At 43.0% G+C, this 27,725-nt stretch overlaps 1 protein-coding gene across 2 annotated transcripts in view; it reads right to left on the minus strand.

The window, feature by feature from the left end:
• The window catches only part of LOC106605157 (igLON family member 5), a 157,390-nt gene extending 133,994 nt beyond the window's left edge, over positions 1 to 23,396 (minus strand). The window contains exon 1 of one of the 2 annotated variants that reach the window (XM_082975290.1): positions 22,791 to 23,396. In XM_082975290.1, the coding sequence (XP_082831416.1) occupies positions 22,791 to 22,851 (61 nt within the window). In that variant the 5' untranslated portion in view covers positions 22,852 to 23,396. The remainder of the gene's footprint in view (positions 1 to 22,790) is intronic. The other variant, XM_014200521.3, reaches the window with a different exon arrangement.
• Positions 23,397 to 27,725: the final 4,329 nt, after the last annotated feature.

Raw genomic sequence — 27,725 nt, forward strand, 5'->3', positions numbered from 1 at the left:
AGAGCCAATAAGAGCCTAGCTCCCGCTCTCTCGCACATCCAGATGTATCATCACTGATTAGCCAGGAGGTCAGAGACTATATTTCATTCGCTGAGCTGTAAAGCTGCCGCCGGCTGGCCTTCAAGTGCTGATGCTTTATCGTTAGCAATCTGCTGTTAGCTACAGACAACGTAAGAGACCTAATGTAAGAGACCTAAAGACCTAATGTGATTTCAGCCCTTGTTTGACCTCGACAGGTGTGTTTGACACACAGGTTGTGTGTGTGTGTGTGTGTGTGTGTGTGTGTGTGGTGTGTGTGTGTGTGTGTGTGTGTGTGTGTGTGTGTGTGTGTGTGTGTGTGTGTGTGTGTGTGTGTGTGTGTGTGTGTGTGTGTGTGTGGCTGGCTGGTGAGTATGTGAAGGGCAAAGGGCCAGTGCCATCCTGAAGACCATTAGTGAGCACAACCTGCTACTGTAGTCACAGCCCTTTAAGAAGCTCTTTTACAAACTATCATATTCAAACAGTGGCGTACTGGTGGGGTAATAATGGTGTTATTAATATTTGTGGCATTCCCATTAACCTTGCTGTGAAGCGGTGCAGCAGAGTTGGTAGAGGGCTCTTATTACGGTGTGTGAGGGTCTAGGGGTGAGGGGAGGGTGGGCGACTGGGCTGGAGGTGCAGGATCCCGCCTCCAGGACCGTACCTCGGCACTAGCATATGTCCTAATGGACCCAGGTCTGCCCAGGAAAAAGGCTAACAGATGGTATGTGTGTGTGTGTCTGTAAAAGACAACTCAGAGCAGAGGGTGGGAAGGATGCTACTGCAAGAGGTGGTAGGTACAGTGACTGGGCTCTCACAGAGGCTGAAAGTTCTTCACACAATGATGCAGAACATACAGTAGCACAACACAGGAATAGCAAAACAGTGTTCTACGCCAACGCAATGCTACTTACTTATAAACAGCCTACACATGGAATATGGATTTCACTCAAGCATTATATTGTGCAAATTCTGAGCTATTATAACATTGACATTGGCATGGATGCATATGAGAAACATATTAGTGGAGCGTGATACCAGTATGAAGAAAGAATTCATGGAAGGCAGCGGAAACTATATTAAATGGTTAACGGTCAGAACATGTTATCTGACACGTCTTACAGAACACGTTTAATAACTTATTATCGATAAAGTCTGAGTGAAATAACCGTCTGTATTAATTGAACCCACAGGCAAGTGTACTCACACACCATGATAAACCCTCAAAATAATCCCACCACACCAACCAGGACTTGTGAAAATGTAATTATGACAAAATCAATGGCACTAACTGAATTCCTTCCAAATTTTACCTCATAAACGCTTGGTGAGCTGAAACATACTAGGCTGAAACCTTTTCCCTCCAAAATCAGTGAGCCACCATCTTGGTTTTTATTTCTTTACAGAAATCTTAAGGGCATCTTTCTGTCGATGCGACTAGATCATGATTGATTCCAGAGAAGATCAATCCAGTCTGGCTAATTGAGAAAACAGCTGAACTGTAGCCACATTTGTCTTGTCTGATTTAAGAGGCTCTGCCTACTATACAGATCAATTTTGATCACAGCTGTCAAAGTGAAAAGAACATTCACAGATTCATCATGTTACACCTGTGGGTGTATATCAACTTCATAAGTAATAAACAAAGTGTTTTTTTTATACACTGCTGGTTAACAGTACTATTCATTTAGCATATTCTATAGATACAGATCTCTTTGCATCTTCACTAGTCTGGGTCTTCAGAAGTCTGAATTTGTCATTTTTTTGGCACTGTATCATATTTAGCTATAAGTTCTGCATTCACATTTCACCTAGTTCCCTCTAGACTGGGCCTTACGTGAGGTTCTCAACAGTAAAAAAAAATAAAAAATCCCCAAAGAATCAGTCTCTTACCATAGATAATGTTTTTTTGGAGCAGATATTGACTTGTCAGCAAAACTATCTCGTATTAGAGTACTGTTGCCTGACATTAGGCAGCTAATTGCCCTTTTCCGACACCTTCATTATTTTTAATGGGAATCGGGGGTCTACTGACCGTATAAAGGTTGCGTCGATACAGCCAGTGCTCTGTGACATAATGTGATGTTATGTCGCTCTGACACTGTGATTTCACAGCGAAGCAGACCTGGATTGAAATACTATTTGAAATATTCACACTTATTTATCTTTTTCGTTTGTTTTAGCCTGCCTGGAGTGTTAGATGGGCGGGTTTGAAGTTTTGGGACAATTTTATTGGTTCTATTGAGTCAGGCAAGGTCAATCAGACACAGATATCATACAAATGATTAAAGAAATATATCATTTAACCTAGGTTTGCTGAGATGCAGATCAAGAGACTTCAGGGAAAATCAACTTTCTTGATTGTGTTAGTTAGGGTTAGGGCGTATTAGAATATGCCTCAATCTACACTGCATCTATAATTCATGGATATCAAATAAGCTTGGGGAGAATGTGTTACGCTCCGAATGAAGTTATAATTTGCATGCTGAAATAACTGCATTAATTATGAATTTCTTTATTTCTGGAATGTACTGTAAATCTTAGGAATTGTAAGCCTCATTTATCAAGTATGCTTATTCACAGTTTAACTAATTAAGAGTAATCAGAAACTATATGTGCTATATAGGCTAGCTATAGCTTATTCTATGTGCTATATGGGCTAGCTATAGCTTATTCTATGTGCTATATGGGCTAGCTATATCTTATTCTATGTGCTATATGGGCTAGCTATATCTTATTCTATGTGCTATATGGGCTAGCTATATCTTATTCTATGTGCTATATGGGCTAGCTTTATCTTATTCTATGTGCTATATAGGCTAGCTATAGCTTAGTCTATGTGCTATATAGCCTAGTTATAGCTTATTCTATGTGCTATATAGGCTAGCTATATCTTATTCTATGTGCTATATGGGCTAGCTATATCTTATTCTATGTGCTATATAGGCTAGCTATATCTTATTCTATGTGCTATATGGGCTAGCTATATCTTATTCTATGTGCTATATAGGCTAGCTATAGCTTATTCTATGTGCTATATAGGCTAGTTATAGCTTATTCTATGTGCTATATAGGCTAGCTATATCTTATTCTATGTGCTATATGGGCTAGCTATATCTTATTCTATGTGCTATATAGGCTAGCTATAGCTTATTCTATGTGCTATATAGGCTAGCTATAGCTTGTTCTATGTGCTATATAGGCTAGCTATAGCTTATTCTATGTGCTATATAGGCTAGCTATAGCTTATTCTATGTGCTATATAGGCTAGTTATAGCTTATTCTATGTACTATATAGGCTAGCTATAGCTTATTCTATGTGCTATATGGGCTAGCTATAGCTTATTCTATGTGCTATATGGGCTAGCTATAGCTTATTCTATGTGCTATATAGGCTAGCTATAGCTTATTCTATGTGCTATATAGGCTAGCTATAGCTTATTCTATGTGCTATATAGGCTAGTTATAGCTTATTCTATGTGCTATATAGGCTAGCTATAGCTTATTCTATGTGCTATATGGGCTAGCTATAGCTTATTCTATGTGCTATATGGGCTAGCTATAGCTTATTCTATGTGCTATATGGGCTAGCTATAGCTTATTCTATGTGCTATATAGGCTAGCTATAGCTTATTCTATGTGCTATATAGGCTAGCTATAGCTTATTCTATGTGCTATATGGGCTAGCTATAGCTTATTCTATGTGCTATATAGGCTAGCTATAGCTTATTCTATGTGCTATATTGGCTAGCTATAGCTTATTCTATGCGCTATATAGTTCACTGCTCAGAATTTATCAAAGTCAGAGCTCCATTGGAGCTCCAGATTTTAATTATTAAAACCACACATTCATCCCTAGGGCAACAGTACACAACCATACACACTTTTAGATTATAATTATGGAATTATCCTCACACACAGACTAAGGCATCTTCTTTGGATCGAGTCTGACATTTTCAAAACAACCAGAACCTTACAAGACAATACTGTCAAAAGACTAGAATGTGTGATTGGAATTCTCTGCATGCGGCAATCCACAACATCCTGGTAGAATACCCCTCCTCTGTCCTCCCCACCACACAATACACTAATGGAATCTCACTCTAACGTGCATTACTGAACTGGCAAGACAACACAGACGTTTAGCAAGTGTGGTATCTAACACCACATCCAATTAGTTAGAAATATCACCACACAATAACTTGGCCCAATCTCCATCTTAACCCAATTACAGGACTATTGCCACACAAATCACTCAGAGCAATCTCACCTTAAACCAAATTATGGGAAATATCACAAAACAATAAATATTTATTTCTCCCCGTCATCTCATTCCAAATGAATTAGTGTCGGAATATGGGAATATTTTAGATCAGACACATGCCAAGAATTTTTCATACCTATTAATGAAATACCCACTGGTAATAGAGGGAGAGGAATCTTTTCATACCGGTGTAAAACAGCTCCTGTAAGTGTCGTTAGGGAGCTGTCACAGTGAAATTTGCGGCGAAAATCCTGCCTAACTGAGTCTTTACTGTCAGATGCGTGCTGCTAACATGGACTCTTTATTACCAGAAAATCCCACTGGCACCTTCACAGCTGGAACAGCCGACCACGTGCCAGCCCTAAATGACAACAAAATTGCCGTGATTCTCTTCATGGTGGCAGAGAAGTGGCACAGTGATGGTGAGTAGGGGCATTGCACTGTGCCCACCACCGCCTACCACTGTGCATCAGGCTGGATCGCCTTACCAATTATGTTGTTTCCCGAAATGGTACGAGTCCCACAGTCACGCTGCTAACACACTGACACAACCCACTATTTCCTATACACAGGCAATTTAAAAAGGGATATTTCACAGGGTATATGGTGGGCTTATTTGGCCATTGGCGGTCTCACCAAGCTCCTAACCACTTATTGTCATGCAGTGTGCAGTGCCACCCGGAATGTAAGAGCATCTTATTAGAATTATTCGAGGTATGTGCCTCCCTGGAACGAATCCCTAATGAGTAGAATATCACATTAGCGCCAAATCCTTACCGCCGCAATATCACACAGCAACTGACCCTGAAACAGTTTTACAACGCCCACTCGCCGAGAATACTTTTTTATTGGCAGGGATAAAACCTGCCATTTACTATTTAATCGAATCATCTGTCCCGCGAATCAATCCACCTCGATCACCGCCTGTTTCTATAGTTTTTTCTTCTATCCTTCTCCTCCTCCTCCCTCTTTCCTCCCTCTTGCCATCTGTCTCTCTTTCTCCCACTCCCTCTCTCTATGCACCCTTCTTCAATCATATTTTCATAACTCTTATTCTCTCCAGCCTGTCCACTTTCATATACCCTCTATCTCTCTGGCTCCTTCCCCCTATCTCCCACTCACTCCCTTTGAATTAAACAGTACATAGTAGAACATCTCATTCCAAAATCATGGGCATTAAAATGGAGTTGGTCAACCCATTGATGCTATAACAGCCTCCGCTCTTCTGGGAAGGCTTTCCACTAGATGTTGGAAATTTGCTGCGGGGACTTGCTTCCATTCAGCCATAAGAGCATTAGTGAGGTCGAGCACTGATGTCGGGCGATTATGCCTGGCTCGCAGTCGGCATTCCAATTCATCCTAAAAGTGTTCGATGGGGTTGAGGTCAGGGCTCTGTGCAGGCAAGTCAAGTTAATCTACACCGATCTCAACAAACCATTTCTGTATGGACCTTGCTTTGTGCATGCGGCCATTGCCATGGTGAAACAGGAAAGGGCCTTCTTCAAACTGTTGCCACAAAGTTGGAAGCACAGAATCGTCTAGAATTGTATGCTGTAGTGTTAAGATTTCCCTTAACTGGAAAGAAGAGGCCTAGCCCGAACTGTGAAAAACAGCCCCAGACCATTATTCCTCCTCCACCAAACTTGACAGTTGGCACTATGCATTGGGGCAGGTAGCGTTCTCCTGGCATCCGCCAAACTTGACAGTTGGCACTATGCATTGGGGCAGGTAGCGTTCTCCTGGAATCCGCCAATCCCAGATTCGTCCGTTGGATTGCCAGATAGTGATGCGTGATTCATCACTCCAGAGAACGCATTTCCACTGCTCCAGAGTCCAATGGCTGCAAGCTTTACACCACTCCAGCCGACGTTTAGCATTGCACATGGTGATCTTAGGCTTGTGTGGGGCTGCTCGGCCATGGAAACCCATTTCATGAAGCTCCCGTCGAACAGTTCCTGTGCTGACGTTGCTTCCAGAAACAGTTTGGAACTCATTAGTGAGTGTTGCAACCGAAGACAGACCATTTTTACACGCTACATGCTTCAGCACTTGGCGGTCCCATTCTCTGAGCTTGTGTGCCCTACCACTTCGCGGCTGAGCCATTGTTGCTCCTAGACATTTCCACTTCACAATAACAGCACTTACAGTTGACTAGGGCAGCTCTAGCAGGCGAGACATTGGATGATCTGACTTGTTGGAAACCCTAACCCTATGACGGTGCCACATTGAAAGTCACTGAGCTCTACAGTAAGGCCATTCTACTGCCAATGTTTGTCTATGGAGATTACATGGCTGTGTGCTCGATTTTATGCACGTCAGCAACGGGTGTGGCTCAAATAGCCGAATCCACCCATTTGAAGGGGTGTCCACATACTTTTGTATATACAGTATAGTGTATAATGCTCGGCCTGTGTCTTTAATCACTATGAAATGAGCAGTAGGAGGGCAATGAATGGAAAGTATCAGTTGATGATATCTCAGCAACATGTTTCTCTCAGTCTCAACGGCTGACTCCCCGTGTCGCTAATCACCCTTCTCTCACCCTTCTCTCACCCTGTCTCTCACCCTGTCTCTTGCTCTCTCTCTCTGTCTATGTACATCTGGCACTCTCTCTCCCACTCCCTCTATCTGGTTCCCTCTCTCCCACACATTTTTGCCATTACCTCTCTCTCTGTCTTTCTCTCTCTCTCCCTCTCTCCATTCCTCTCATTCTCCATCTTTTGGCTTGAGGAGGAGTGTACGAGCCAGCTGCTGAAATTTCTATTGATCTGTTTTTCTCTGCTTTATTTATTTCCCACCCTCCCTTTCTCCATCCATTCCTCTCTCCCACCTACCTTCCCTCCTCTCCTTCCCCCCTCCAACCAAAAAACCTCCAGCCTTGATAGACCAAGAGAGGCAGTGGAAGGACTAAAAACCACAACATGACACCATGATTTAGCATTCATTGCATCCCGGCACATAGTTTTACCACTGTAAACAACACAAGAGTTGCCGTAGATGTGTGTGGGCTAAAACAACTTCTGACAAGTTGAGCACTTGACAGAGAGTATTTGTTACAGCAAGATATTTTTTGCATTAGTTGCAGCCTGTAGTTGCACTGTCAACAACACAAGAGGTGTAAGGATGTGCGAAGGATAAAACTATGTTGTAGCATGAAAACAGCTTCTGACAAGCTGAGTGCTTAACAGATAGTATTTCTGAAAGCAGGTTAAGCTGTTGTTAGAGTGGAACAGTGGAGGCTCCTCAGAGGAGGAAAGGGGAGGACCATCCTACTAAGTCAATTTCATAAAAATAAAAATGGTGAAACATTAAAAAAGTTCTATATTTTTTGTAAAACTGTACTAAATATATTCACAGCTCACCAAAGAACTGATTAAGACACACTGGTTTGCAATGACTGGTTTGCAAAGTATACGGTAGCCTCAACAGCACCCTCTAGGGTAGCACTATTGTGTAGCCGAAGGACAGCTAGTTTCCCTCTGGATGCATTGCATAGACAAAATTGCCACAGGGGATATGAGGACATGTGTCCCCCTCAATATTCAAAACAGGTAGATTCGTCACCCCCAATCATTTCTTTAAAATAAAAAACACAAATATTTGTTTTATTTTTTTATTTTTGGGGGTAGGGGTTGGAGTTCATGGGCCCCCCAGATAGCATATGAAGATGTCATAAGCAATGGCAACATGTGTAGAATTGCAGGTAATTAAGGTTGACTTGGGTGCGAAAACGGTCCAACTCCTCTTTCTGAATTTTCAAACAGCAATGGAGTGTGCCTTTGGTGATTCATTGATGTGTCATTCTTGTCATGCAAGCCGTGACTGACGTAGCTACTTCGTTAGCTAAGCTAGCCACTTGTAGTTAACCAGTAACTCCTCCAATATGTGTTGATGTAATTTCACAGGATTTGTTTTTGGATGGAAGATGCATTTCTGTAGCCAAATATCTTATTCATCCACTTTTAAGCATTAAATTACCAGGTATAATGGTGCATCGATCATTTATACAGTTTAAAGACGTTTATAGCATTTTGCCAAAAGTCTACCTTTAAAGTAACTGTCCAGTGTTTCCAGATTTCTATTAAATCTGACCTATAATTAATTACAATATGAGTGAAATAGTTTGAATTCCAAAACATAGCAATTAAGTATGTTAAAAAGCATATTTTCTGTGTTGGAATGGTGTGAGCGTACCCCAACAACAGAATGGTCTGGGCATATACCGGTCATTAAAAATATTCACGCAAGTAAACTTCTGATTGGCCAGCTCATCCTGTATGAGGAAATATTACGCATTTCTGTTTAAGATACAAGTTTGAGGTTGGGTTTTTTAAGTGTTTTTTTTTTCTCCAATGTAAGTAAACGAGTCAACAACATTATTTGAGTATGAGTTAACATAATATGAACTTTTAAAAGTGAGATTTTCATTGGACAGTTTAAAAGTGCAACATTTTCTCTCAGCCTCATGGCAACGTGTAGAGTTGCAGGAAATTAGCTTTAAAACTGCAAAATTTTCTCTCATTCTCATGGCAAAATGTGAAGAATAGCATGAGATGAGCTATAAAACAGAACATTTTTCTCTCTACCCCATGGCAAAATGTGGAGAATTGCAAGAAATCAGCTTTAAAACTGTACAATTTTCTCTTAGACTCCTGACAAAATGTGTAGAATATCATTTTAAAACTGCAAAATATTTTCTCTGACCCATGATTTTTTTTTTAAATACAGGAAGTTAGCTGTTCAAAAAATATATATGTATTATGTTTTCCCTTCCAAAAAACAAATATACTGCTCAAAAAAATAAAGGGAACACTTAAACAACACAATGTAACTCCAAGTCAATCACACTTCTGTGAAATCAAACTGTCCACTTAGGAAGCAACACTGATTGACAATACATTTCACATGCTGTTGTGCAAATGGAATAGACAACAGGTGGAAATTATAGGCAATTAGCAAGACACCCCCAATAAAGGAGTGGTTCTGCAGGTGGTGACCACAGACCACTTCTCAGTTCCTATGCTTCCTGGCTGATGTTTTGGTCACTTTTGAATGCTGGCGGTGCTTTCACTCTAGTGGTAGCATGAGACGGAGTCTACAACCCACACAAGTGGCTCAGGTAGTGCAGCTCATCCAGGATGGCACATCAATGCGAGCTGTGGCAAGAAGGTCTGCTGTGTCTGTCAGTGTAGTGTCCAGAGCATGGAGGCGCTACCAGGAGACAGGCCAGTACATCAGGAGACGTGGAGGAGGCCGTAGGAGGGCAACAACCCAGCAGCAGGACCGCTACCTCCGCCTTTGTGCAAGGAGGAGCACTGCCAGAGCCCTGCAAAATGACCTCCAGCAGGCCACAAATGTGCATGTGTCTGCTCAAACGGTCAGAAACAGACTCCATGAGGGTGGTATGAGGGCCCGACGTCCACAGGTGGGGGTTGTGCTTACAGCCCAACACCGTGCAGGACGTTTGGCATTTGCCAGAGAACACCAAGATTGGCAAATTCGCCACTGGCGCCCTGTGCTCTTCACAGATGAAAGCAGGTTCACACTGAGCACATGTGACAGAAGTGACAGAGTCTGGAGACGCCGTGGAGAACGTTCTGCTGCCTGCAACATCCTCCAGCATGACCGGTTTGGCGGTGGGTCAGTCATGGTGTGGGGTGGCATTTCTTTGGGGGGCCGCACAGCCCTCCATGTGCTCGCCAGAGGTAGCCTGACTGCCATTAGGTACCGAGATGAGATCCTCAGACCCCTTGTGAGACCATATGCTGGTGCGGTTGGCCCTGGGTTCCTCCTAATGCAAGACAATGCTAGACTTCATGTGGCTGGAGTGTGTCAACAGTTCCTGCAAGAGGAAGGCATTGATGCTATGGACTGGCCCGCCCGTTCCCCAGACCTGAATCCAATTGAGCACATCTGGGACATCATGTCTCGCTCCATCCACCAACGCCACGTTGCACCACAGACTGTCCAGGAGTTGGCGGATGCTTTAATCCAGGCCTGGGAGGAGATCCCTCAGGAGACCATCCGCCACCTCATCAGGAGCATGCCCAGGCGTTGTAGGGAGGTCATACAGGCACGTGGAGGCCACACACACTACTGAGCCTCATTTTGACTTGTTTTAAGGACATTACATCAAAGTTGGAGTGTGGTTTTCCACTTTAATTTTGAGTGTGACTCCAAATCCAGACCTCCATGGGTTGATAAATTGGATAAATTGATTATTTTTGTGTGATTTTGTTGTCAGCACATTCAACTATGTAAAGATAAAAGTATTTAATAAGATTATTTCATTCATTCAGATCTAGGATGTGTTATTTTAATGTTCCCTTTATTTTTTGAGCAGTGTAGTTTATTTTTTGGGGTGTTGGGGATCTTGCACTTATCCTTTCACTTACAGTGGGGAGAACAAGTATTTGATACATTGCCGATTTTGCAGGTTCTCCTACTTAAAAAGCATGTAGAGGTCTGTAATTTTTATCATAGGTACACTTCAACTGTGAGAGACGGAATCTAAAACAAAAATCGAGAAAATCACATTGTATGATTTTTAAGTAATTCATTTGCATTTTATTGCATGACATAAGTATTTGATCACCTACCAACCAGTAAGAATTCCGGCCCTCACAGACCTGTAACTTTTTCTTTAAGAAGCCCTCCTGTTCTCCACTCATTACCTGTATTAACTGCACCTGTTTGAACTCGTTACCTGTATAAAAGACACCTGTCCACACACTCAATCAAACAGACTCCAACCTCTCCACAATGGCCAAGACCAGAGAGCTGTGTAAGGACATCAGGGATACAATTGTAGACCTGCACAAGGCTGGGATGGGCTACAGGACGATAGGCAAGCAGCTTGGTGAGAAGGCAACAACTGTTGGTGCAATTATTAGAAAATGGAAAAGTTCAAGATGACGGTCAATCACCCTCGGTCTGGGGCTCCATGCAAGATCTCACCTCGTGGGGCATCAATGATCATGAGGAAGGTGAGGGATCAGCCCAGAACTACACGGCAGGACCTGGTCAACAACCTGAAGAGAGCTGGGACCACAGTCTCAAAGAAAACCATTAGTAACACACTACGCCGTCATGGATTAAAATCCTGCAGCGCACGCAAGGTCCCCCTGCTCAAGCCAGCGCATGTCCAGGCCCATCTGAAGTTTTCCAATGACCATCTGGATGATCCAGAGGAGGAATGAGAGAAGGTCATGTGGTCTGATGAGACAAAAATAGAGCTTTTTGGTCTAAACTCTACTCGCCGTGTTTGGAGGAAGAAGAAGGATGAGTACAACCCCAAGAACACCATCCCAACCGTGAAGCATGGAGGTGAAAACATAATTCTTTGGGGATGCTTTTCTGCAAAGGGGACAGGACGACTGCACCGTATTGAGGGGAGGATGGATGGGGCCATGTATCGCGAGATCTTGGCCAACAACCTCCTTCCCTCAGTAAGAGCATTGAAGATGGGTCGTGGCTGGGTCTTCCAGCATGACAATGACCCAAAACACACAGCCAGGGTAACTAAGGAGTGGCTCCGTAAGAAGCATCTCAAGGTCCTGGAGTGGCCTAGCCAGTCTCCAGACCTGAACCCAACAGAAAATCTTTGGAGGGAGCTGAAAGTCCGTATTGCCCAGCGACAGCCCCGAAACCTGGAGGATCTGGAGAAGGTCTGTATGGAGGAGTGGGCCAAAATCCCTGCTGCAGTGTGTGTAAACCTGGTCAAGAACTACAGGAAACGTATGATCTCTGTAATTGCAAACAAAGGTTTCTGTATCAAATATTAAGTTCTGCTTTTCTGATGTATCAAATACTTATGTCATGCAATAAAATGCAAATGAATTACTTAAAAATCATACAATGTGATTTTCTCGATTTTTGTTTTAGATTCCGTCTCTCACGGTTGAAGTGTACCTATGATAAAAAAATACAGACCTCTACATGGCTTTGTAAGTAGGAAACACTGCCGATTTTGCAGGTTATCAAATACTTGTTCTCCCCACTGTATACTGTTTTTCAAAATACCACGCAAGAGACCCATGATAAGTAATGTGAAACTGTGTAGAATTTCAGCAAATGTGTTTTTAAAATGTAAAAAAATAACCGGGGGAGGAGCCCCCACATGCCTGTCTTCTGTCCCCCCCCCCCCCTCCCCCCAATATCTACACCCCAATTTCGCCCTTGGTACATTGATTTCAATACAAACCTAGGAGGCTCATGGTTCTCACCCCTTCCATAGACTTACACAGTAATTATGAAGACTTCCGGAGGATGTCCTCCAACTTATCAGAGCTCTTGCAGTATGAACTGACATGTTGTCCATCCAATCTAAGGATCTGAGAATGAATCTAGTACCTGCTTACTGTACTTTGTGATTAGGTGAAAAACCTGTAGATGTGCCCCTGAGCAATGCACTTATCCCTAATTTCTCCTCCAAGTCGCTCTGGATAAGAGCATCTACTAAATGTCGTAAATGTTAATGTGATTGTACACATTGATTGTGAGTTTACTAACACATTAGTTGTAGTTTGTTAACTATATCGTTAATCTGGTGACAACGATGCAGACTGTGTAGCGCGTAGCGGTTATGATATGAAGGTTTGTCTTGGAGAGGTTTTAGCACCTGGTCACAGACAGCTGTTGTGTTGTGCACTGAAGGCCACAAACGAAATAAAAATGTAAGAAGGGGTGCATTAATTCCGCCAATTCTGTTTAAAGGTGTTTCTTAAACTGAAGCAAGCGGGACAAAACGCTTGTTTAATCATTTTGTAAGTGTTTGGACTAATGATTACACCCCAGATCAACTAGATGCAGGCAAGAGTGTGCACGGCAGCATTGAATGTGTCACTGTCTGTCACCTTGATAATCCAATTTGTCTCTCAACCTGTTATGAACTTTCATTTGTAGGCTAGGTTGTAGCAACCTCATGATGGATATAGGGCAAATTCGAGTATCATGTAGTAGCCAAAACCTATCGATGTTACATTGAACTGGGTGAATGGAATATGAATGACAATCATCCAATATGCTGTAATAGAAATAAGGCCATGCCCATTAAAAAATCCTCCTCCCCATCCTCCCTAATCTTAAACAGCACCGACCGCCACTGGAGTGCAGTAGCAACAGCGGTAGAGAGTACTGTAGTAGTAGTAGTCATGAAAACAATCAAGTAGCGCTAGCACAGCAGTAGTATAGTAACAATAGTAGGGTACTCTGGCTGCCACTAGTTTTGAATACATTTTTTGAGGTAAATTGAACAAATTGTAGTTTAGAAAAAGTTTTATATATATAATCCAATATAGCTATATCCATTATTTTATATATTTAGTACCAGTCAAAGGTTTTTTGGTTACTATGTGATTCCATATGTGTTATTTCATAGTTTTGATGTCGTCACTATTATTCTACAATGTAGAAAATAGTAAAAATAAAGAAAAACCCTTGAATGAGTAGATGTGTAATTTAGGCACTGGCTAGCCCAGTTAGCTAACTAGCAACCGCACTTGCAGAAAGTCTAAAGTGAAATAAATGCTAGCCAGCTAGTTAGCATAAGCTCATGTCTGCTAGCATAGCTAGCTTAACCCCAGTTAGCTGTATAAGGATTAGGGTTAGGGGTCAGAGTTAGAATAAAGGCCAGTGTTAGGATTAGGATAGGAGTTAGGGTCAGAATAGGGGTTAGGTTTAGGTTAGTGTCAGAATAAGAGTTAGGGTTAGGGTTAGATTAAGTGTCAGTTCTCCACAGTTCCTAAAATACTTTTCTTTTTTTTTTCTTTTCAGATGAGAGTTTACAAGAAATGATTTGACAAAGAGGTGCTTCATTGTGCCCTGAATGCTATTGAAAATGGGTAGGGCATTAAGACAGAGTCCCGTGCTTTTAATATGCCACCCAAAACCATAAGGCGCCACCGAGACAAGCAGGTCAAAATCCAAGGCCACAGCCATTTGAGTGAGTCTTCACTGAGCCCTTTTCGGACTTACATCATGGAATGTCCAAAAACTTGCCTTTGACCCGGCGGAGAGGATGGGAATCCAAAACACATTCAATAAAGAAAGGCGATTGGCAGGCATAGACTGGTTTTACGGTTTTATGAAGCGGCACCCAGAATAATCCATCCGTATCCCACAAGCAACCAGTCTGGTTCGAGCTGTTTGTGTGTGTGTGTCTGTGTATGTGTGTGTGTATGTGTATGTGTAAGGTGTGTGTGTGTGTGTGTGTGTGTGTGTGTGTGTGCGCGCGCATGTGTGTGTGTGTGTATGTGTGTGCATGTGCATGTGTGTTTAATCAATATTTAATCTGCTATATTCCCAAAAAGGTATAAATATTACAAACTATTGAAAACCGTTTGCTCTTGAATTTCATTTTAGAGACTGCTGGGATTTAAAATCTTGCTTTATTCAAATGAATATGAGTTTAGTTTAACTGTACATAATGAAGTGTAAGGAAAAGGTAAAAGAAGAATGAGAATTTACTGTACGTGCAGGTGAGGTAAAAATAAAAATAGGGACACTTCTGTGAAACCCTATGGGGGGGGGCATCTTACCCCAGTAGCTGGTCAAAGGTCTCTTTCTTTAAAAAAATACATTTTATTAAATAACAGAAAAATCTGTCAACTGTAGTGATTTATTATCCTTTATAGCATGGCCATCATCCACCAACATTTGGGGGGGGGGGGGGCATCGTACCCCATGTCACCCTATTAGTATTGCACTAAAATGGATTCAGATTATGAATCTAATGTTATCTCAAAGTAATTATAGGGCTTCTGCGGTATCATATCCCAGTGGTAAACATTGCCGTGGTTATCCGGGTGCGTGGAGAGTACACTAACAGACCACAATAGAGCAGTAGGGTGGAAACTAATGTTTGTCTCCCCTGTGTTGTTGTACAAATTAACACACTCCTTCACATAGCCAAACACAAGACAATTACGCATTTGCAACACACACACACACACACACACACACACACACACACACACACACACACACACACACACACACACACACACACACACACACACACACACACACACACACACACACAAAGACACACACACAGACATAAAAATGCACCCACGCTTGCACGCACGCATGCACGCACACACGCACGCACACACACACAAACACCCCTCCCACCCCCACCCCACACACACACACACCCACAGTCCCATCAGGCATGGACCAGGCTGCATTAGTTTCCTAAGCCTCTTCCATTGATTTGCCAGCGAAGCTTCTTGTCTCTGGTAATGAGGACAGGGAGAGAAGCGGGACCCGGGTCCCTCACAGCTCCCACAGGAGAAAGAAGCAGCGGCTGCTCTAATCTGAATTGTGTTTCCAACGATACTAACTCCCTCACACAAAAAGACAAGAGATAGAGGGGGGTAAAATCTCACCCTCTCCTATCTCTCTCTGTCTCTCTCTGTCTCTCTCCAGATAGCTCAATCTACATGCCCTGGCTAAAGCCTCGGCGCCTCAGAGCCAGAAAGATAGGAATGAGGATTTAGCCTGTGCCAGAGACATATTCGATTTTCCCTATATGCCTGTATTGATAAGAGATCAATGATAGTTATTTATGTGCACAAAGATGTATGAATATATAGATGTTCCTCTCTACCTCTCAAGGCTGGGTGCTCCTGGCTCCGATGGGCTTCATTGATTTACTGTTCGCACCTTCACTGGGGGAATTGTTTAAATTCATCTTGCGGGAGGCCCTATAAAGGCGGTGTTTGAGTGTGTGTGTTTATGACCGTGCGTGTGTGTGTGTATGTGCATGTGTGCGTGTGTACGTGTGTGCGTGTGTGTGTGTGTGTGTGTGTGTGTGTGTGTGTGTGTGTGTGTGTGTGTGTGTGTGTGTGTGTGTGTGTGTGTGTGTGTGGGGGGGGGGGTATATGGTATACAGTATATATCGCACTTCTCTCTGCCTCCACATCCATTCTGCTGCCACTTGAATTGCATTTCTCTTCCTGCGTTAAATAAAACATAGGCCTTTTTTCATTACTATTAGGTTGAGGGCCCATTGCTCATGCACATATTCATGCACAGGGCAGCGCTGGCCGCTGGGGTAGAGCTGGGAATAGGACAAGGAGGCGGGGTGGGAGAGAAGGGAAGTATTACACTGTATTACTGTAATTAAACACAGTAAAAGAACCTGTCCCACATTGAAAGTGATCCTGGTTCATTTCCATTGCATTGAACTCCATATATAATAACTGTGATTATAATTACAAACAAGCCTGGCTGTAATCATTATTTATGGGACTGACACTTATGTATAATTGCCTCGCCAGACCCAATATGGGAGGCCAGTGAAGTGTTTATCAAAACTCACAGCAGGAAATCTACAGGGCAATGAGGTGACGGAGAACTGCCATCACCCATCACCCATCACCCCCTCCTCCTCTCCGCACTCAGAGCGCCCATCTAGAGTTTGACCCCATGACCCCAAGTCACTGTTCCAGCCTGAAAGCCACTAACATTACAACACCATTCCAGAGGCCAGCATCTCACCACCCTCACCCGGTTGAAAACAATCCAAATACCCACAGAAACATATTTGGATGTAGATGTGGATGGAATAGCCCCTAAGGCCAGTCATGTTTAAGCCAAGATAAGGTCAGTAATAGGCAGGGGTGGAAAAGTGGAAGATTCCACAGAAACGCTTGGGGCCATTCTCTCCATGGTGCCCCTCTCCATAGCAACACTTCCTGATTTAGTTCGAACCACACAAGGCTATCTGTCAATTCTCCATCCAGCATGGGTAATACGGTAGAAGCACATCATCCATAGCACAAACCCCAGTACACAGTCTCACATTCCCCACATACAACTGGAAAACACTTTGTGGCAATTGTTCATGTTAAAAGGGCCTTATAAAAATCTAATTGAAAATGTGAAATAGCACACAGCTAACTTGTTTTATGTAAGGCCACTGCTATATATACAGTTGAAGTCGGACGTTTACATACACTTAGGTTGGAGTCATTACAACTCATTTTTCAACCACTCCACACATTTCTTGTTAACAAACTATAGTTTTGGCAAGTCGGTTAGGACATCTACTTTGAGCATGACAAGTAATTTTGCAAACAATTGTTTACAGACAGATTATTTCACTTATAACTAATTCACTGTATCACAATTCCAGTGGGTCAGATGTTGACATACACTAAGTTGACTGTGTATTTAAACAGCTTGGAAAATTCAAGAACATTATGTCATGGCTTTAGAAGCTTCTGATAGGCTAATTGACATCATTTGAGTCAATTGGAGGAGTACCTGTGGATGTATTTCAAGGCCTACCTTCAAACTCAGTGCCTCTTTGCTTAACATCATGAGAAAATCAAAAGAAATCAGCCAAGACCTCAGAAAAGAAATTGTAGACCTCCACAAGTCTGGTTCATCCTTGGGAGCAATTTCCAAACGCCTGAAGGTACCACATTCATCTGTACAAACAATAGTACGCAAGTATAAACACCATGGGACCACGCAGCTGTCATACCACTCAGGAAGGAGACGTGTTCTGTCTCCTAGAGATGAACGTACTTTGGTGCGACAAGTGCAAATCAATCCCAGAATAACAGCAAAGGACCTTGTGAAGATGCTGGAGGAAACAGGTACAAAAGTATCAGTAAAACAGTAAAAACGAGTCCTATAGCGATATAACCTGAAAGGCCGCTCAGTTAGGAAGAAGCCACTGCTCCAAAACAGCCATAAAGAAGCCAGACTACGGTTTGCAACTGCACATGGGGACAAAGAATGCAGTTTTTGGAGAAATGTCCTCTGGTCTGATGAAACAACAATAGAACTGTTTGGCTATAATGACCATCGTTATGTTTGGAGGAAAAAGGGGGAGGCTTGCAAGCCGAAGAACATCATCCCAACCGTGAAGCACGGGGGTGGCAGTATCATGTTGTGGGGGTGCTTTGCTGCAGGAGGGACTGGTGCACTTCACAAAATAGATGGCATCATGAGGAGGAAAATGATTTGGATATATTGAAGCAACATCTCAATACATCAGTCAGAAAGATAAAGCTTGGTCGCCAATGGGTCTTCCAAATGGACAATGAACCCGAGCACACTTCCAAAGTTGTGGCAAAATGTATTAAGGACAACAACATCAAGGCATTGTAGTGGCCATCACAAGCCCTGATCTCAATCCTATAGACAATTTGTGGGAAGAACTGAAAAAGCATGTGCGAGCAAGGAGGCCTACAAACCTGACTCAGTTACACCAGCTCTGTCAGGAGGAATGGGCCAAAATTCACCCAACTTATTGTGGGAAGCTTGTGGAAGGCTACACGAAACTTTTGACCAAAGTTAAACAATTTAAAGGCAATGCTACCAAATACTAATTGAGTGTATGTAAACTTCTGACCCACTGGGAATGTGATGAAAGAAATAAAAGCTTAAATAAATGATTCTCTCTACTATTATTCTGACATTTCACATTCTTAAAATAAAGTGGTGATCCTAACTGACCTAAGACAGGGGATTTTTACTGGGATTAAATGTCAGGAATTGTGAAAACTGAGTTTAAATGTATTTGGCTAAGGTGTATGTAAACTTCTGACTTGAACTGTACTTCCCTCAGCATCCAGCATCCCTACTTCTCTTTCCAAAAGAGCAACTCCAAGAGACTCAAACCCTGGGCTTCTCAGTCTCACATCCAATGGTGTCTGGCAACAGATGAAGAAGAAAAGCGAAAAAGGCAAACAAATACAGGCTCCAAAAAAGAGGAGCATATGCAAGCCAGGCTTGGAGAACAACGGCGGCACAGAAATGGTGGCTTTCAAACGAGGGGAGGCAGGGGAGGAGGAGGGAGGAGGGAGGCAGAAAAGAGGGGAAGAGAGGCCCCTCCAGATTAGGAGCTCGAGGCATCTGTTGGTGCTGGCACACAGAAGCGTCTGCAGCTCTTCATCTCCCAGCCAAAGCCGGTGATTTGACCGAGCACAAACAGGGGGGCCATGCCATCAACATGTGCCACAATGTGCCACGCGCCTTGACCCCACTTGTCCCCCATATGTCACTGTAACGAGAGGGATCGCGGGCAACGCAGCGACCCGCCTGTTTTACCTGCGCCCGATATGCCCCGTAACACTTCCAGCTACCTGCACCTGTACCCTTTGATTCATTATGGACACCTTTTGTCCTGTGGATGCTAGTTTGGAGTAGTTCGGCGCTAGAAGCATCTGTTGGGTTGTTTGAAAATGGCTTCAGCGATATAAAGGAGAGTATTTTCAAAGGTTAAGGATGACGTGTCTGAGAGGGATAAAAGACTGTAATGTGGAAAAGTAGAGAGAGGTTTATGTAGTGCACCAAATGGATTAGAGAACTTTTGATTGAGCTTGGTCTGCTACCAAGGTAAAGACCAAAGGTCAAATGTCAGGTTATGCTGCTCTGTGACCTTGACTTAAGGCCATTTCTCTCAGCATACAGATATGTAATCAGATAGAATGTGTTACTGTGTAGGAGCATGTGCTAGAATGTGAATCTGTATAGAAGCAGGTGCTATGTCTTTGTGCGGTTGCTAGCTTGTGTTACTGACATACATCATGAGGTCGTAAATAAGCATCTCCTATTCCTAGACCATGAAATATAATCTTTAGCAGCACCGCAGCATATTTATCATTACAAGTAAAGTACATGCTAACATGAACCTCGTAATCAGATACTTACCACAGGTGTCTGTCACAACAGCGATCCTCGTTGTGGAGTCTAAATGGTTTCATTTGGTGTGGGGGCGTGTAGTTATATTCTCAGGCTTAGTTAGCTTTCATTGAGAAAATGAGTGGGAAGCAAAGTCTCTCAGCGTGCCATCTCAGACATAGACAAGAAAGGTTTAGGAGAACTGGGTCCTGTTAATTTAGGCACTTGTCCAATGAGAAGTAGTTTTTGTGTTCCATTGTAAACCGTTTTGCTACGGGGCACTCCTCTCTGCCTTAGGAACAATAACCACATAAAATTCATTAGGCAGCAAACGGATAAAAAACAGACTGAAACAGGGAGGAACTACCTGAACTTGTCCAATAAGAAACATTAGTTTTCATGTTCCACTGCATAACATTTTGCTACTGTGTGCCATAATGAATACCACCTTGGTTATCACTCTGTCTGAGGATGGAAACTAATGACTTAGCATCTCTCAGTCCAATACAGCCAAAGCCATTAAGCCGAAAGGTCCATAGCACATTAGGTGCTCCTCAGAATGCTCACGAGGCGTTGTGCTTAGAGACGCAACAGCTACAACTTCGAACGTCACTGCACAGGTCAGCAGAAACCAACATGATGTTTGACACTTCGTAGCTAATGGTAATATCAGCCTAACAGGAGTGCTGATCAATGACTAAATGGATGTAGCTTCAATCAAGCAGTGCAAGCTTGATTTATAAATGACCCAAATAGCAACGGAGAATGATATGCCCAATCCAAATCCAAACCCCCCCCCGCCCCCAGCCCTTACACCCTGTGCATTTTTGTATATCCGAGAGTACTGTATAGGTCTAAGCTCCCTGACAAGCTATAGGAGTACCTATTCAGTCCTCACAGATCTACACAGGTGCATAGGATGTAACCGCTATAGGGACTACGGGTCAATTTGGGAGTGAGGACTCCATCTGACACACTCCAATGAGCACTACACGTGCTCACGTCTTTGGGGCACCTTGCATGATTTAACAGGGAGCTGACCAGGCTTTTAATGGCTGTGTTCCATCCTTCCTCCCTCATCATTCATGCATGCCTCCACATGAGTGGGTGTGTGGCGGTAGCAGCAGCCGGGAAACTGGCTACATCATTTTCTAAAGACGGCAATGATATACTCTCAGTCAACGTCATGCTGTAGTGTCGATGTACCACACAGAACGAAGATGACGCTTATATGCAGTATTCTCAGTCAACTGCGAACCATAACTTTTAATGTGCGACACACTAAAACAAGAATATGGCCTCTCTAGGATTCATTCATCAACTGTACAGTTTAGTGCTAGAACATGTGGATATGGTAGGTTTGTAAAATGCAATTTTAGCTCAATCAATTCATATGCCCTTAGAATCTTAAAAGCAGGTTGTGAATTGGTACTGTGAACCCAATATGGGCTGTAATCATATGGTTTCATGCTGTTCTGTTTGGTGTTTGTGTCTTGCAGGGCTGTCCATCTGCCCCATTCCTGATGTAACCTAGGCCCTACTGAAGGAACATGGGAGTAGGAATCTACCCCGGCCCTGCCTGCATCTATGAGCAATTATAGCATCTTATTACACTGACACATCAATTATTGTTATTAAGGCCAGGTTATTTATTTAATTCATGATTTCCCACAGGTAATGAGGGAGCGTAATCGAGGCACGCATGTGTGATGTCTGGTTTAATGTGTGGTTTAATATGTGGTTTGCGTCACGCACGTGCGCAAAGGGGCGCACCAGATGTTGGAAGGAGCGCGGGGGGAGGCATAAGAGAATCTACAACAACATCAACAGTGTGTGGATTGAGATACAACAAACCTGCAAGATTGTTATAATATAGGCCACTGTAGGAAATGAAAAGCAGTAGGGCTGTAACTTATATTGCAATGCTATTTATCTTCAGGCACTCCACATGACATAGCACTTTTGTGATGCCCAAGTTTCCCATCCTCTGCAGTGCACATTGCACAACACACAGAATAAACCATTGTCCAATTTATGAGGCGCCTCCATCCTTTGTGGAATTAATAACGAAGCATACTGAAATCCCCTATGAATCATCCGGATGTACAAGGGAGCACCGCCATTATCTTACAATTATCTTTGAAAACGTTAAAAGCAACAGACAATGTGGTGGATAAATAATTAGCCACGGCGAGGGAAAGTAGTGAAGGTTACTAGGCTACACTGTACAGAGTGCCCTATACGTGTTGGAATGCTCCAAGCTCTATCTCTCTGTCTATTGTTATCTCTCAACTTTGCAGAAAATGTTTTATTTTTTTTTGCTACACTCTTCTCAACTGCTTGTACTGCATCGGAAAGTATGTAGGAGCAGTGTGAGCGCCACTCTACGAACGTCATGTGCGCCGGTTTACCACCAGATCAATCATGTCACGTATTGGAATGCGCCCGCCTTCTGATAGACCAGAGAGGATGGGGACGGGGTGTCTCGAATTCTGAAGTGAAATATGTTAACATGCACCACTCGTAGGCTACAAGCAAGCTGAAGATGGAGCCGTGCGCTGCGCAAAGGCTGTAGCCTATACCTACCACATGCTAACGCACACTCACTGTTTCATCCACTCACACCTCTCTCTCTCTCTCGCGCGCGCGCCCTCCCTATCTCTCACTCTCCAAACTGTGAGCAAATGAAAACCGAGTGTGCACTGTAGCACACACACGCATGATTCATAAGCAGGTAGACCCCCATCACGAAGCCTCGGCATTAGTATTCACCTCCAGCACCGTACCAGAGAGAATGAAGGGGACGATGCACGTATGGATCCAATCCAGCGGCAACATCAAATCAAAGTAGCGTACTAGAACTTACCTTTCGACAGCAATGCGAGGAGCAAACCAGCGAACACGTTTCGTAAGACTGGGCAGCTCATGTTTTGATGTTTCGATGGATTTTTAGTTGTTGTTTTCGTAGTAGAATACCGGTGTAGTCCCCTTGTATGGAGCCTTTGCAAGAAAAAAATGTAAAAAGATCTACCTGGTGTGTTTTATTTATGTCCAACAGTAATAACCAACTGCTTTTACGTGACTGAACAAAAACATGAGTCTATCCCCTTGACTTTTCTCGTTGATGATCCCCCTTAGCCAAAGAAGGGATTGTTGATGTTTTCGCAGACGTAGAGGGAATACCAAATGACAAAATCCTGGTGCAAAAATCTCAAATATTCCAGACACTGAATTAATGTTGTTTTCAATGGTTTGGAGAGCAAAAATGTGCTCAAATGCGCACCTAGACACAACGGTAAATACTCAACTGTTGTCTGCCAAATATTCGACAGAACATTGCAAACTAATGGATACAATATGTGCGTTCTGTAGTAGCCAATTCGTCCCGTAATTAGCCTACTCTCCTCTATCTCTGTCGGTATGCAGCGCGTCTTGTCGCCCTGCACTCAATGCATAGCTCAGAGAAACAACAAATGCGAAGCGCGCAAGAAAATGAATGATTGACAGTTCAAGGAGAACTCCTTTCTTCCAATCATCGCCACCAAGGAAGGGGGCGGGAGCTACTATTGCACTGCAGCCCCTCTCGGAGAGGGTGGGAAAGGACGCGGACTGGCCAATCCGAGGTGCATGGTGGGCGGGTAAAAGCGCGAGGCGAAAACGGCGCGGTGATAATGCAATGTGATTTATAGCAGGCTTAGTCTTGCTGCAGTACTCGGAGAAACAGTGGTCCACAGGGGGACAGACATAATAACTATACAAGAGGGACCGAGGTAGAATGAGAAAGGGATAGGTGGAGCTACGAGGAATGGGTGCGTGGTGGGTATCTGAATTAGGCTATTGGATAAAGGGTGAAGGTTCTTTTCGGGTTGTTTTGTTGGGCGTATGCCCAGGGGTTGCCCATATGACCAGAGAATGAATGGAGATCCAATACCTTAGAATGGGAGACATCTTACAGTGAAACATGAATAGACCAGTGAACACATAATGGAAAAGCAAACAATTTTGATCACAGTTACACCTGTAACTGCACTTGTTGAAAGAACATGCAACTGAGTCCACATGAACGTTTTGGAATATCACTAGGCCTACTCGTCTAGAAAAAGCCAACTGCATTAAGCAGGGTTTATGCACATGGCTACACACCAAAATTGTGCGAGATGACTGGGATTAACACGATAGTAGCAGACGAGTACAGCAAAGTGATGATAGACTACCTGCTCTGCAGTGTTGAAGCATGCAACACCTAATATTCCCTACACATCATATATTCCATTGAAAGTCAAGTGAAATCAGTCAGAGTCACCCAACAAGCTGTACAAACGGAGATTCAGATTCAGCACCATTGAAGTGGACAGCGACATAACCGGACTATGGAAGTGCAGCACCATTGAAGTGGACAGTGAGAGAATCGAAATTCAGAAGTTCAGGCCCATTGAAGTGGACAGCGACGGAATCGAATTTCGAAAGTTTAGCACCTGGGCAGTGGACTGCGGCGTTTCGGGCGCACTAATGGCACTCCCTACTGGGGAATCCCTTATAATGAGATTAAGCCTAACCAGGAACGGGGAGGCTCCCCTAGGAACTCTGCAGGGTTGGGAAGTGTAATCTAACTGATTACAAAAAAAAAATGACACTTCTGTTTTCTCAATTGCATTCAAATCAGTATTTGAAGGCGCAAATGTAAGTTTGTTCCGCTTGAGGGAGTCTGGCCACAAGTCAGAGACCACTATGATGAAACACCAAATGCTTTTGTCTTCCGATGGTGCAACTGTTGTCTGCATTCAAAGATTATACAGCCAACTTGAATAAACACTTGTAGGTAAGGACGACAGCAGGGGTGTAGCCTACGGGCGACACGGATATAACTTATTATTAATATCTACTTAGCGCAATTATGTAAATCACACTGCTGCTTTCTCATTTAGCTGTTTGCGCCTTACGGATTGTGGTTATTGTGGATGGCTGTTCACACATTTTGCCTATATGTGTATTTTAACCCAATAATGGTTGTTTTGAATAAGTTTAAGCTGCCCGTCAATAATTGTTTTTGCGACCATGGACAGACAGTGAAAAATGTGATCTTGCAACAGCTGCATAGAGCGGATCCCACTGGGCCTATCCCACTGGGTAATAACTGGTTGAATCAACGTAGTTTCTACGTAATTTCACCAACAACAAAATATATGTGAGGACGTTGAAACAACATGGAAAACTGATTGGATTTGCAAGAAGTCATCAACATAAGGAAAATTAATATTATCTTCACCCAACTATTCACCTAAATCCAATGACAGGGTGACATGTTTTGTTGATTAAACGTTGACATCACGTTAGAGTTGACAACTCAACTAAATGTCAATGAAAACTAGACGTTGAACCGACGTCTGTCCCCTTGGGTTGGAATAAAAGTTTGAGAGAGTTCCTCCCTTCTGAACTCCTCCTTGGTATTGTGCTAAACATACTGTCAAAAACGAGTTTAATTTAAGAAGACCACAAGTGGGGCTTTTATTTCTCAATCTAATTCGTGCTGATAAAAAACGTGAACAATAGGCCTATAGCAAATGCAACATATGGCATTAATTTTTCAAATGCAAATAGCATTTTTCGGTAGTGCTCAAAGCATGCCATTCCATGTGAGCAACACTCAGTTTTCAACTCGAAGTAATGAGCCCAATCAGTCCTCCATGACATCAACATCATAAATAACAGAGTAGGCTAATAAGCCCTTAGTTTCTGGGTTATATTTAGGTAAAACAATTCGGCTAATCTACATTTCCAAGTCTTATTCTTGAAGATTAAGGGCAATTAAATAAATTGGAATGACTGGAAATCTTACTGATTTAGGGTTTTTAATGTACAGATATATCCTAATCATATTACTATCTATATTGAAGTAGAAAGCAATGGGTTAGGTGAAGCCTACATAACCCATAGAGTAAAATACAACATCCATTTAAGGCTCTAGCATCGGTTTATCTTGCATTAGATGTCATTCAATTGGTATTATTCATTTTCGTCTTCTAATGCCTCTTAAGGTGAAAGTAAAAGTAACTGATTACGTTACTGATGTTGGTTAATACAGAAGTTATGTTACTGATTACAATTTTGGACAGGTATCTAGTAACTGTAATGGATTACATTTAGAAAGTTACCTACCCTCCCCTGGAACTCTGTTACCTACTGTAATAATGACCCATGAGTCCATAGCCTGCTCCAAAACATCTTACACAATACTTTTAAGGGAGTTAGGCTATACATTAGTACCCAACTTGTTCTCACTTTTGCATGGTGTTATTACCATATTCATATTTGCCAGCATTTGAATATAACACACTGTAGGCTTACATTCACATCCTATATTCATCTGTTTATGTAACGCAATGTAGACCGACAATATGGTATTTTCTCAAAAGTTCGCCCAATTAGCTACACTTCTAGACATTTGCACCGAAATGCCGCAGGATACAAAGCTGGTTGTTCATTAGCATAGAACGACATTGACTTTATATGGAACCAAACAGATCTGAGAGATATACAGTGTCAATACCCCATTAATGGCATTCATGATAGTAATCAGTAATTCAACCAGGCTGCTGTACACAGGCTCTGCATTTATTTATAAACCTGTCAAAAGTTGTTGTTTGTTTGTAATTCCATTGTTTTAGTTTTTATAAAAGACACACCTGAGCATTTTGACTCAATTTGACAAAGCCAATTAGCCTCATTCTTCCAAAGCTCCCTGGAGTTGTCATTCTGTGTTTTGGGGATGGCAATGGAGCTGAAGAATGTTTGATTATGTATCACCAAAAGTTTGTTATAGTTTGGGAATCCCACTCCCCAGTTAGAACTTGGCTTCTGCATTCTGCATTTTGCCAGAAAGTGTGTGTGTGTGGTGTGTGTGTGTGTGTATGCATGTGTGAGCTAAAGTTAATGACATTGTACAATTGAAAGCCTAAGTGACAATAATTTCACTGCCAATTAACCGATTTTAAAGGCATATGCAGTAATGTCATTTATCCACGCATTTTGGTACATTGAGTCAAACCCAGGTTGATCAGAATTCAGTGCTGCAGCTTATCTGAGTCCCAAATAGCACCCTATTGCCTATAGAGAGCCCTATGGGCCCTGGTCCAAAGTAGTTCGCTATAGTGCACTATATAGGCAATAGGGTGCCATTTGGGACTCAGCCCTTACCAAACACCCCATCTGATGAGGTTAGAATGAAACTCACCAGGGAAGTATTCCCTCAAGTGTCTGCTGTGCATGGTGCTAACAGACCCCCCCCCCTCTCTCTCTCTCTCTCTCTCTCTCTCTCCTCTCTCTCTCTCTCTCTCTCTCGCCTCTCTCTCGCCTCCGGTGTGTCTATGCCAGGGCCTGGGTATAAGACGCCACGCTGCCAGCCTGTTTAGTATGGAAATGCGGGCGCTCTCTCTCTCTTTCTCTCTCTCTCTCTGTCACTCCCTTTTTTCTCTCTCTCTCTCGCTCTCCCTCTCTCTCCCCCCTTTCCCCACCTGCTCCCTCTGTCCTTAAGCTCCCCCCCATTAATTGGCATGACATAGGCAACCGACACATGCTTGTAATGCACTGTCCCTCAGAGCCTTGCGGTGAGAGGGAGGGAACGAGGGAGGGAACGAGGGACAGAAAGAGGGATGGAGGTAGAGAAAAGGGTAGGGAGAGAGTGCGAAAAAGCCTTGAGTCCCATTGAGATTGCCCTCTGAAACCAGATATCCCTAGAGGGCTAGAGTGAGACGGAGAATAGAGAGGGAGGAACAGAGAGACAGATAGGGAGAAAGAGAGAGGA

Source organism: Salmo salar, chromosome 05, assembly GCF_965601325.2.
Source record: "Salmo salar chromosome 05, fSalSal1, whole genome shotgun sequence".
Lineage (NCBI taxonomy): Eukaryota > Metazoa > Chordata > Actinopteri > Salmoniformes > Salmonidae > Salmo > Salmo salar.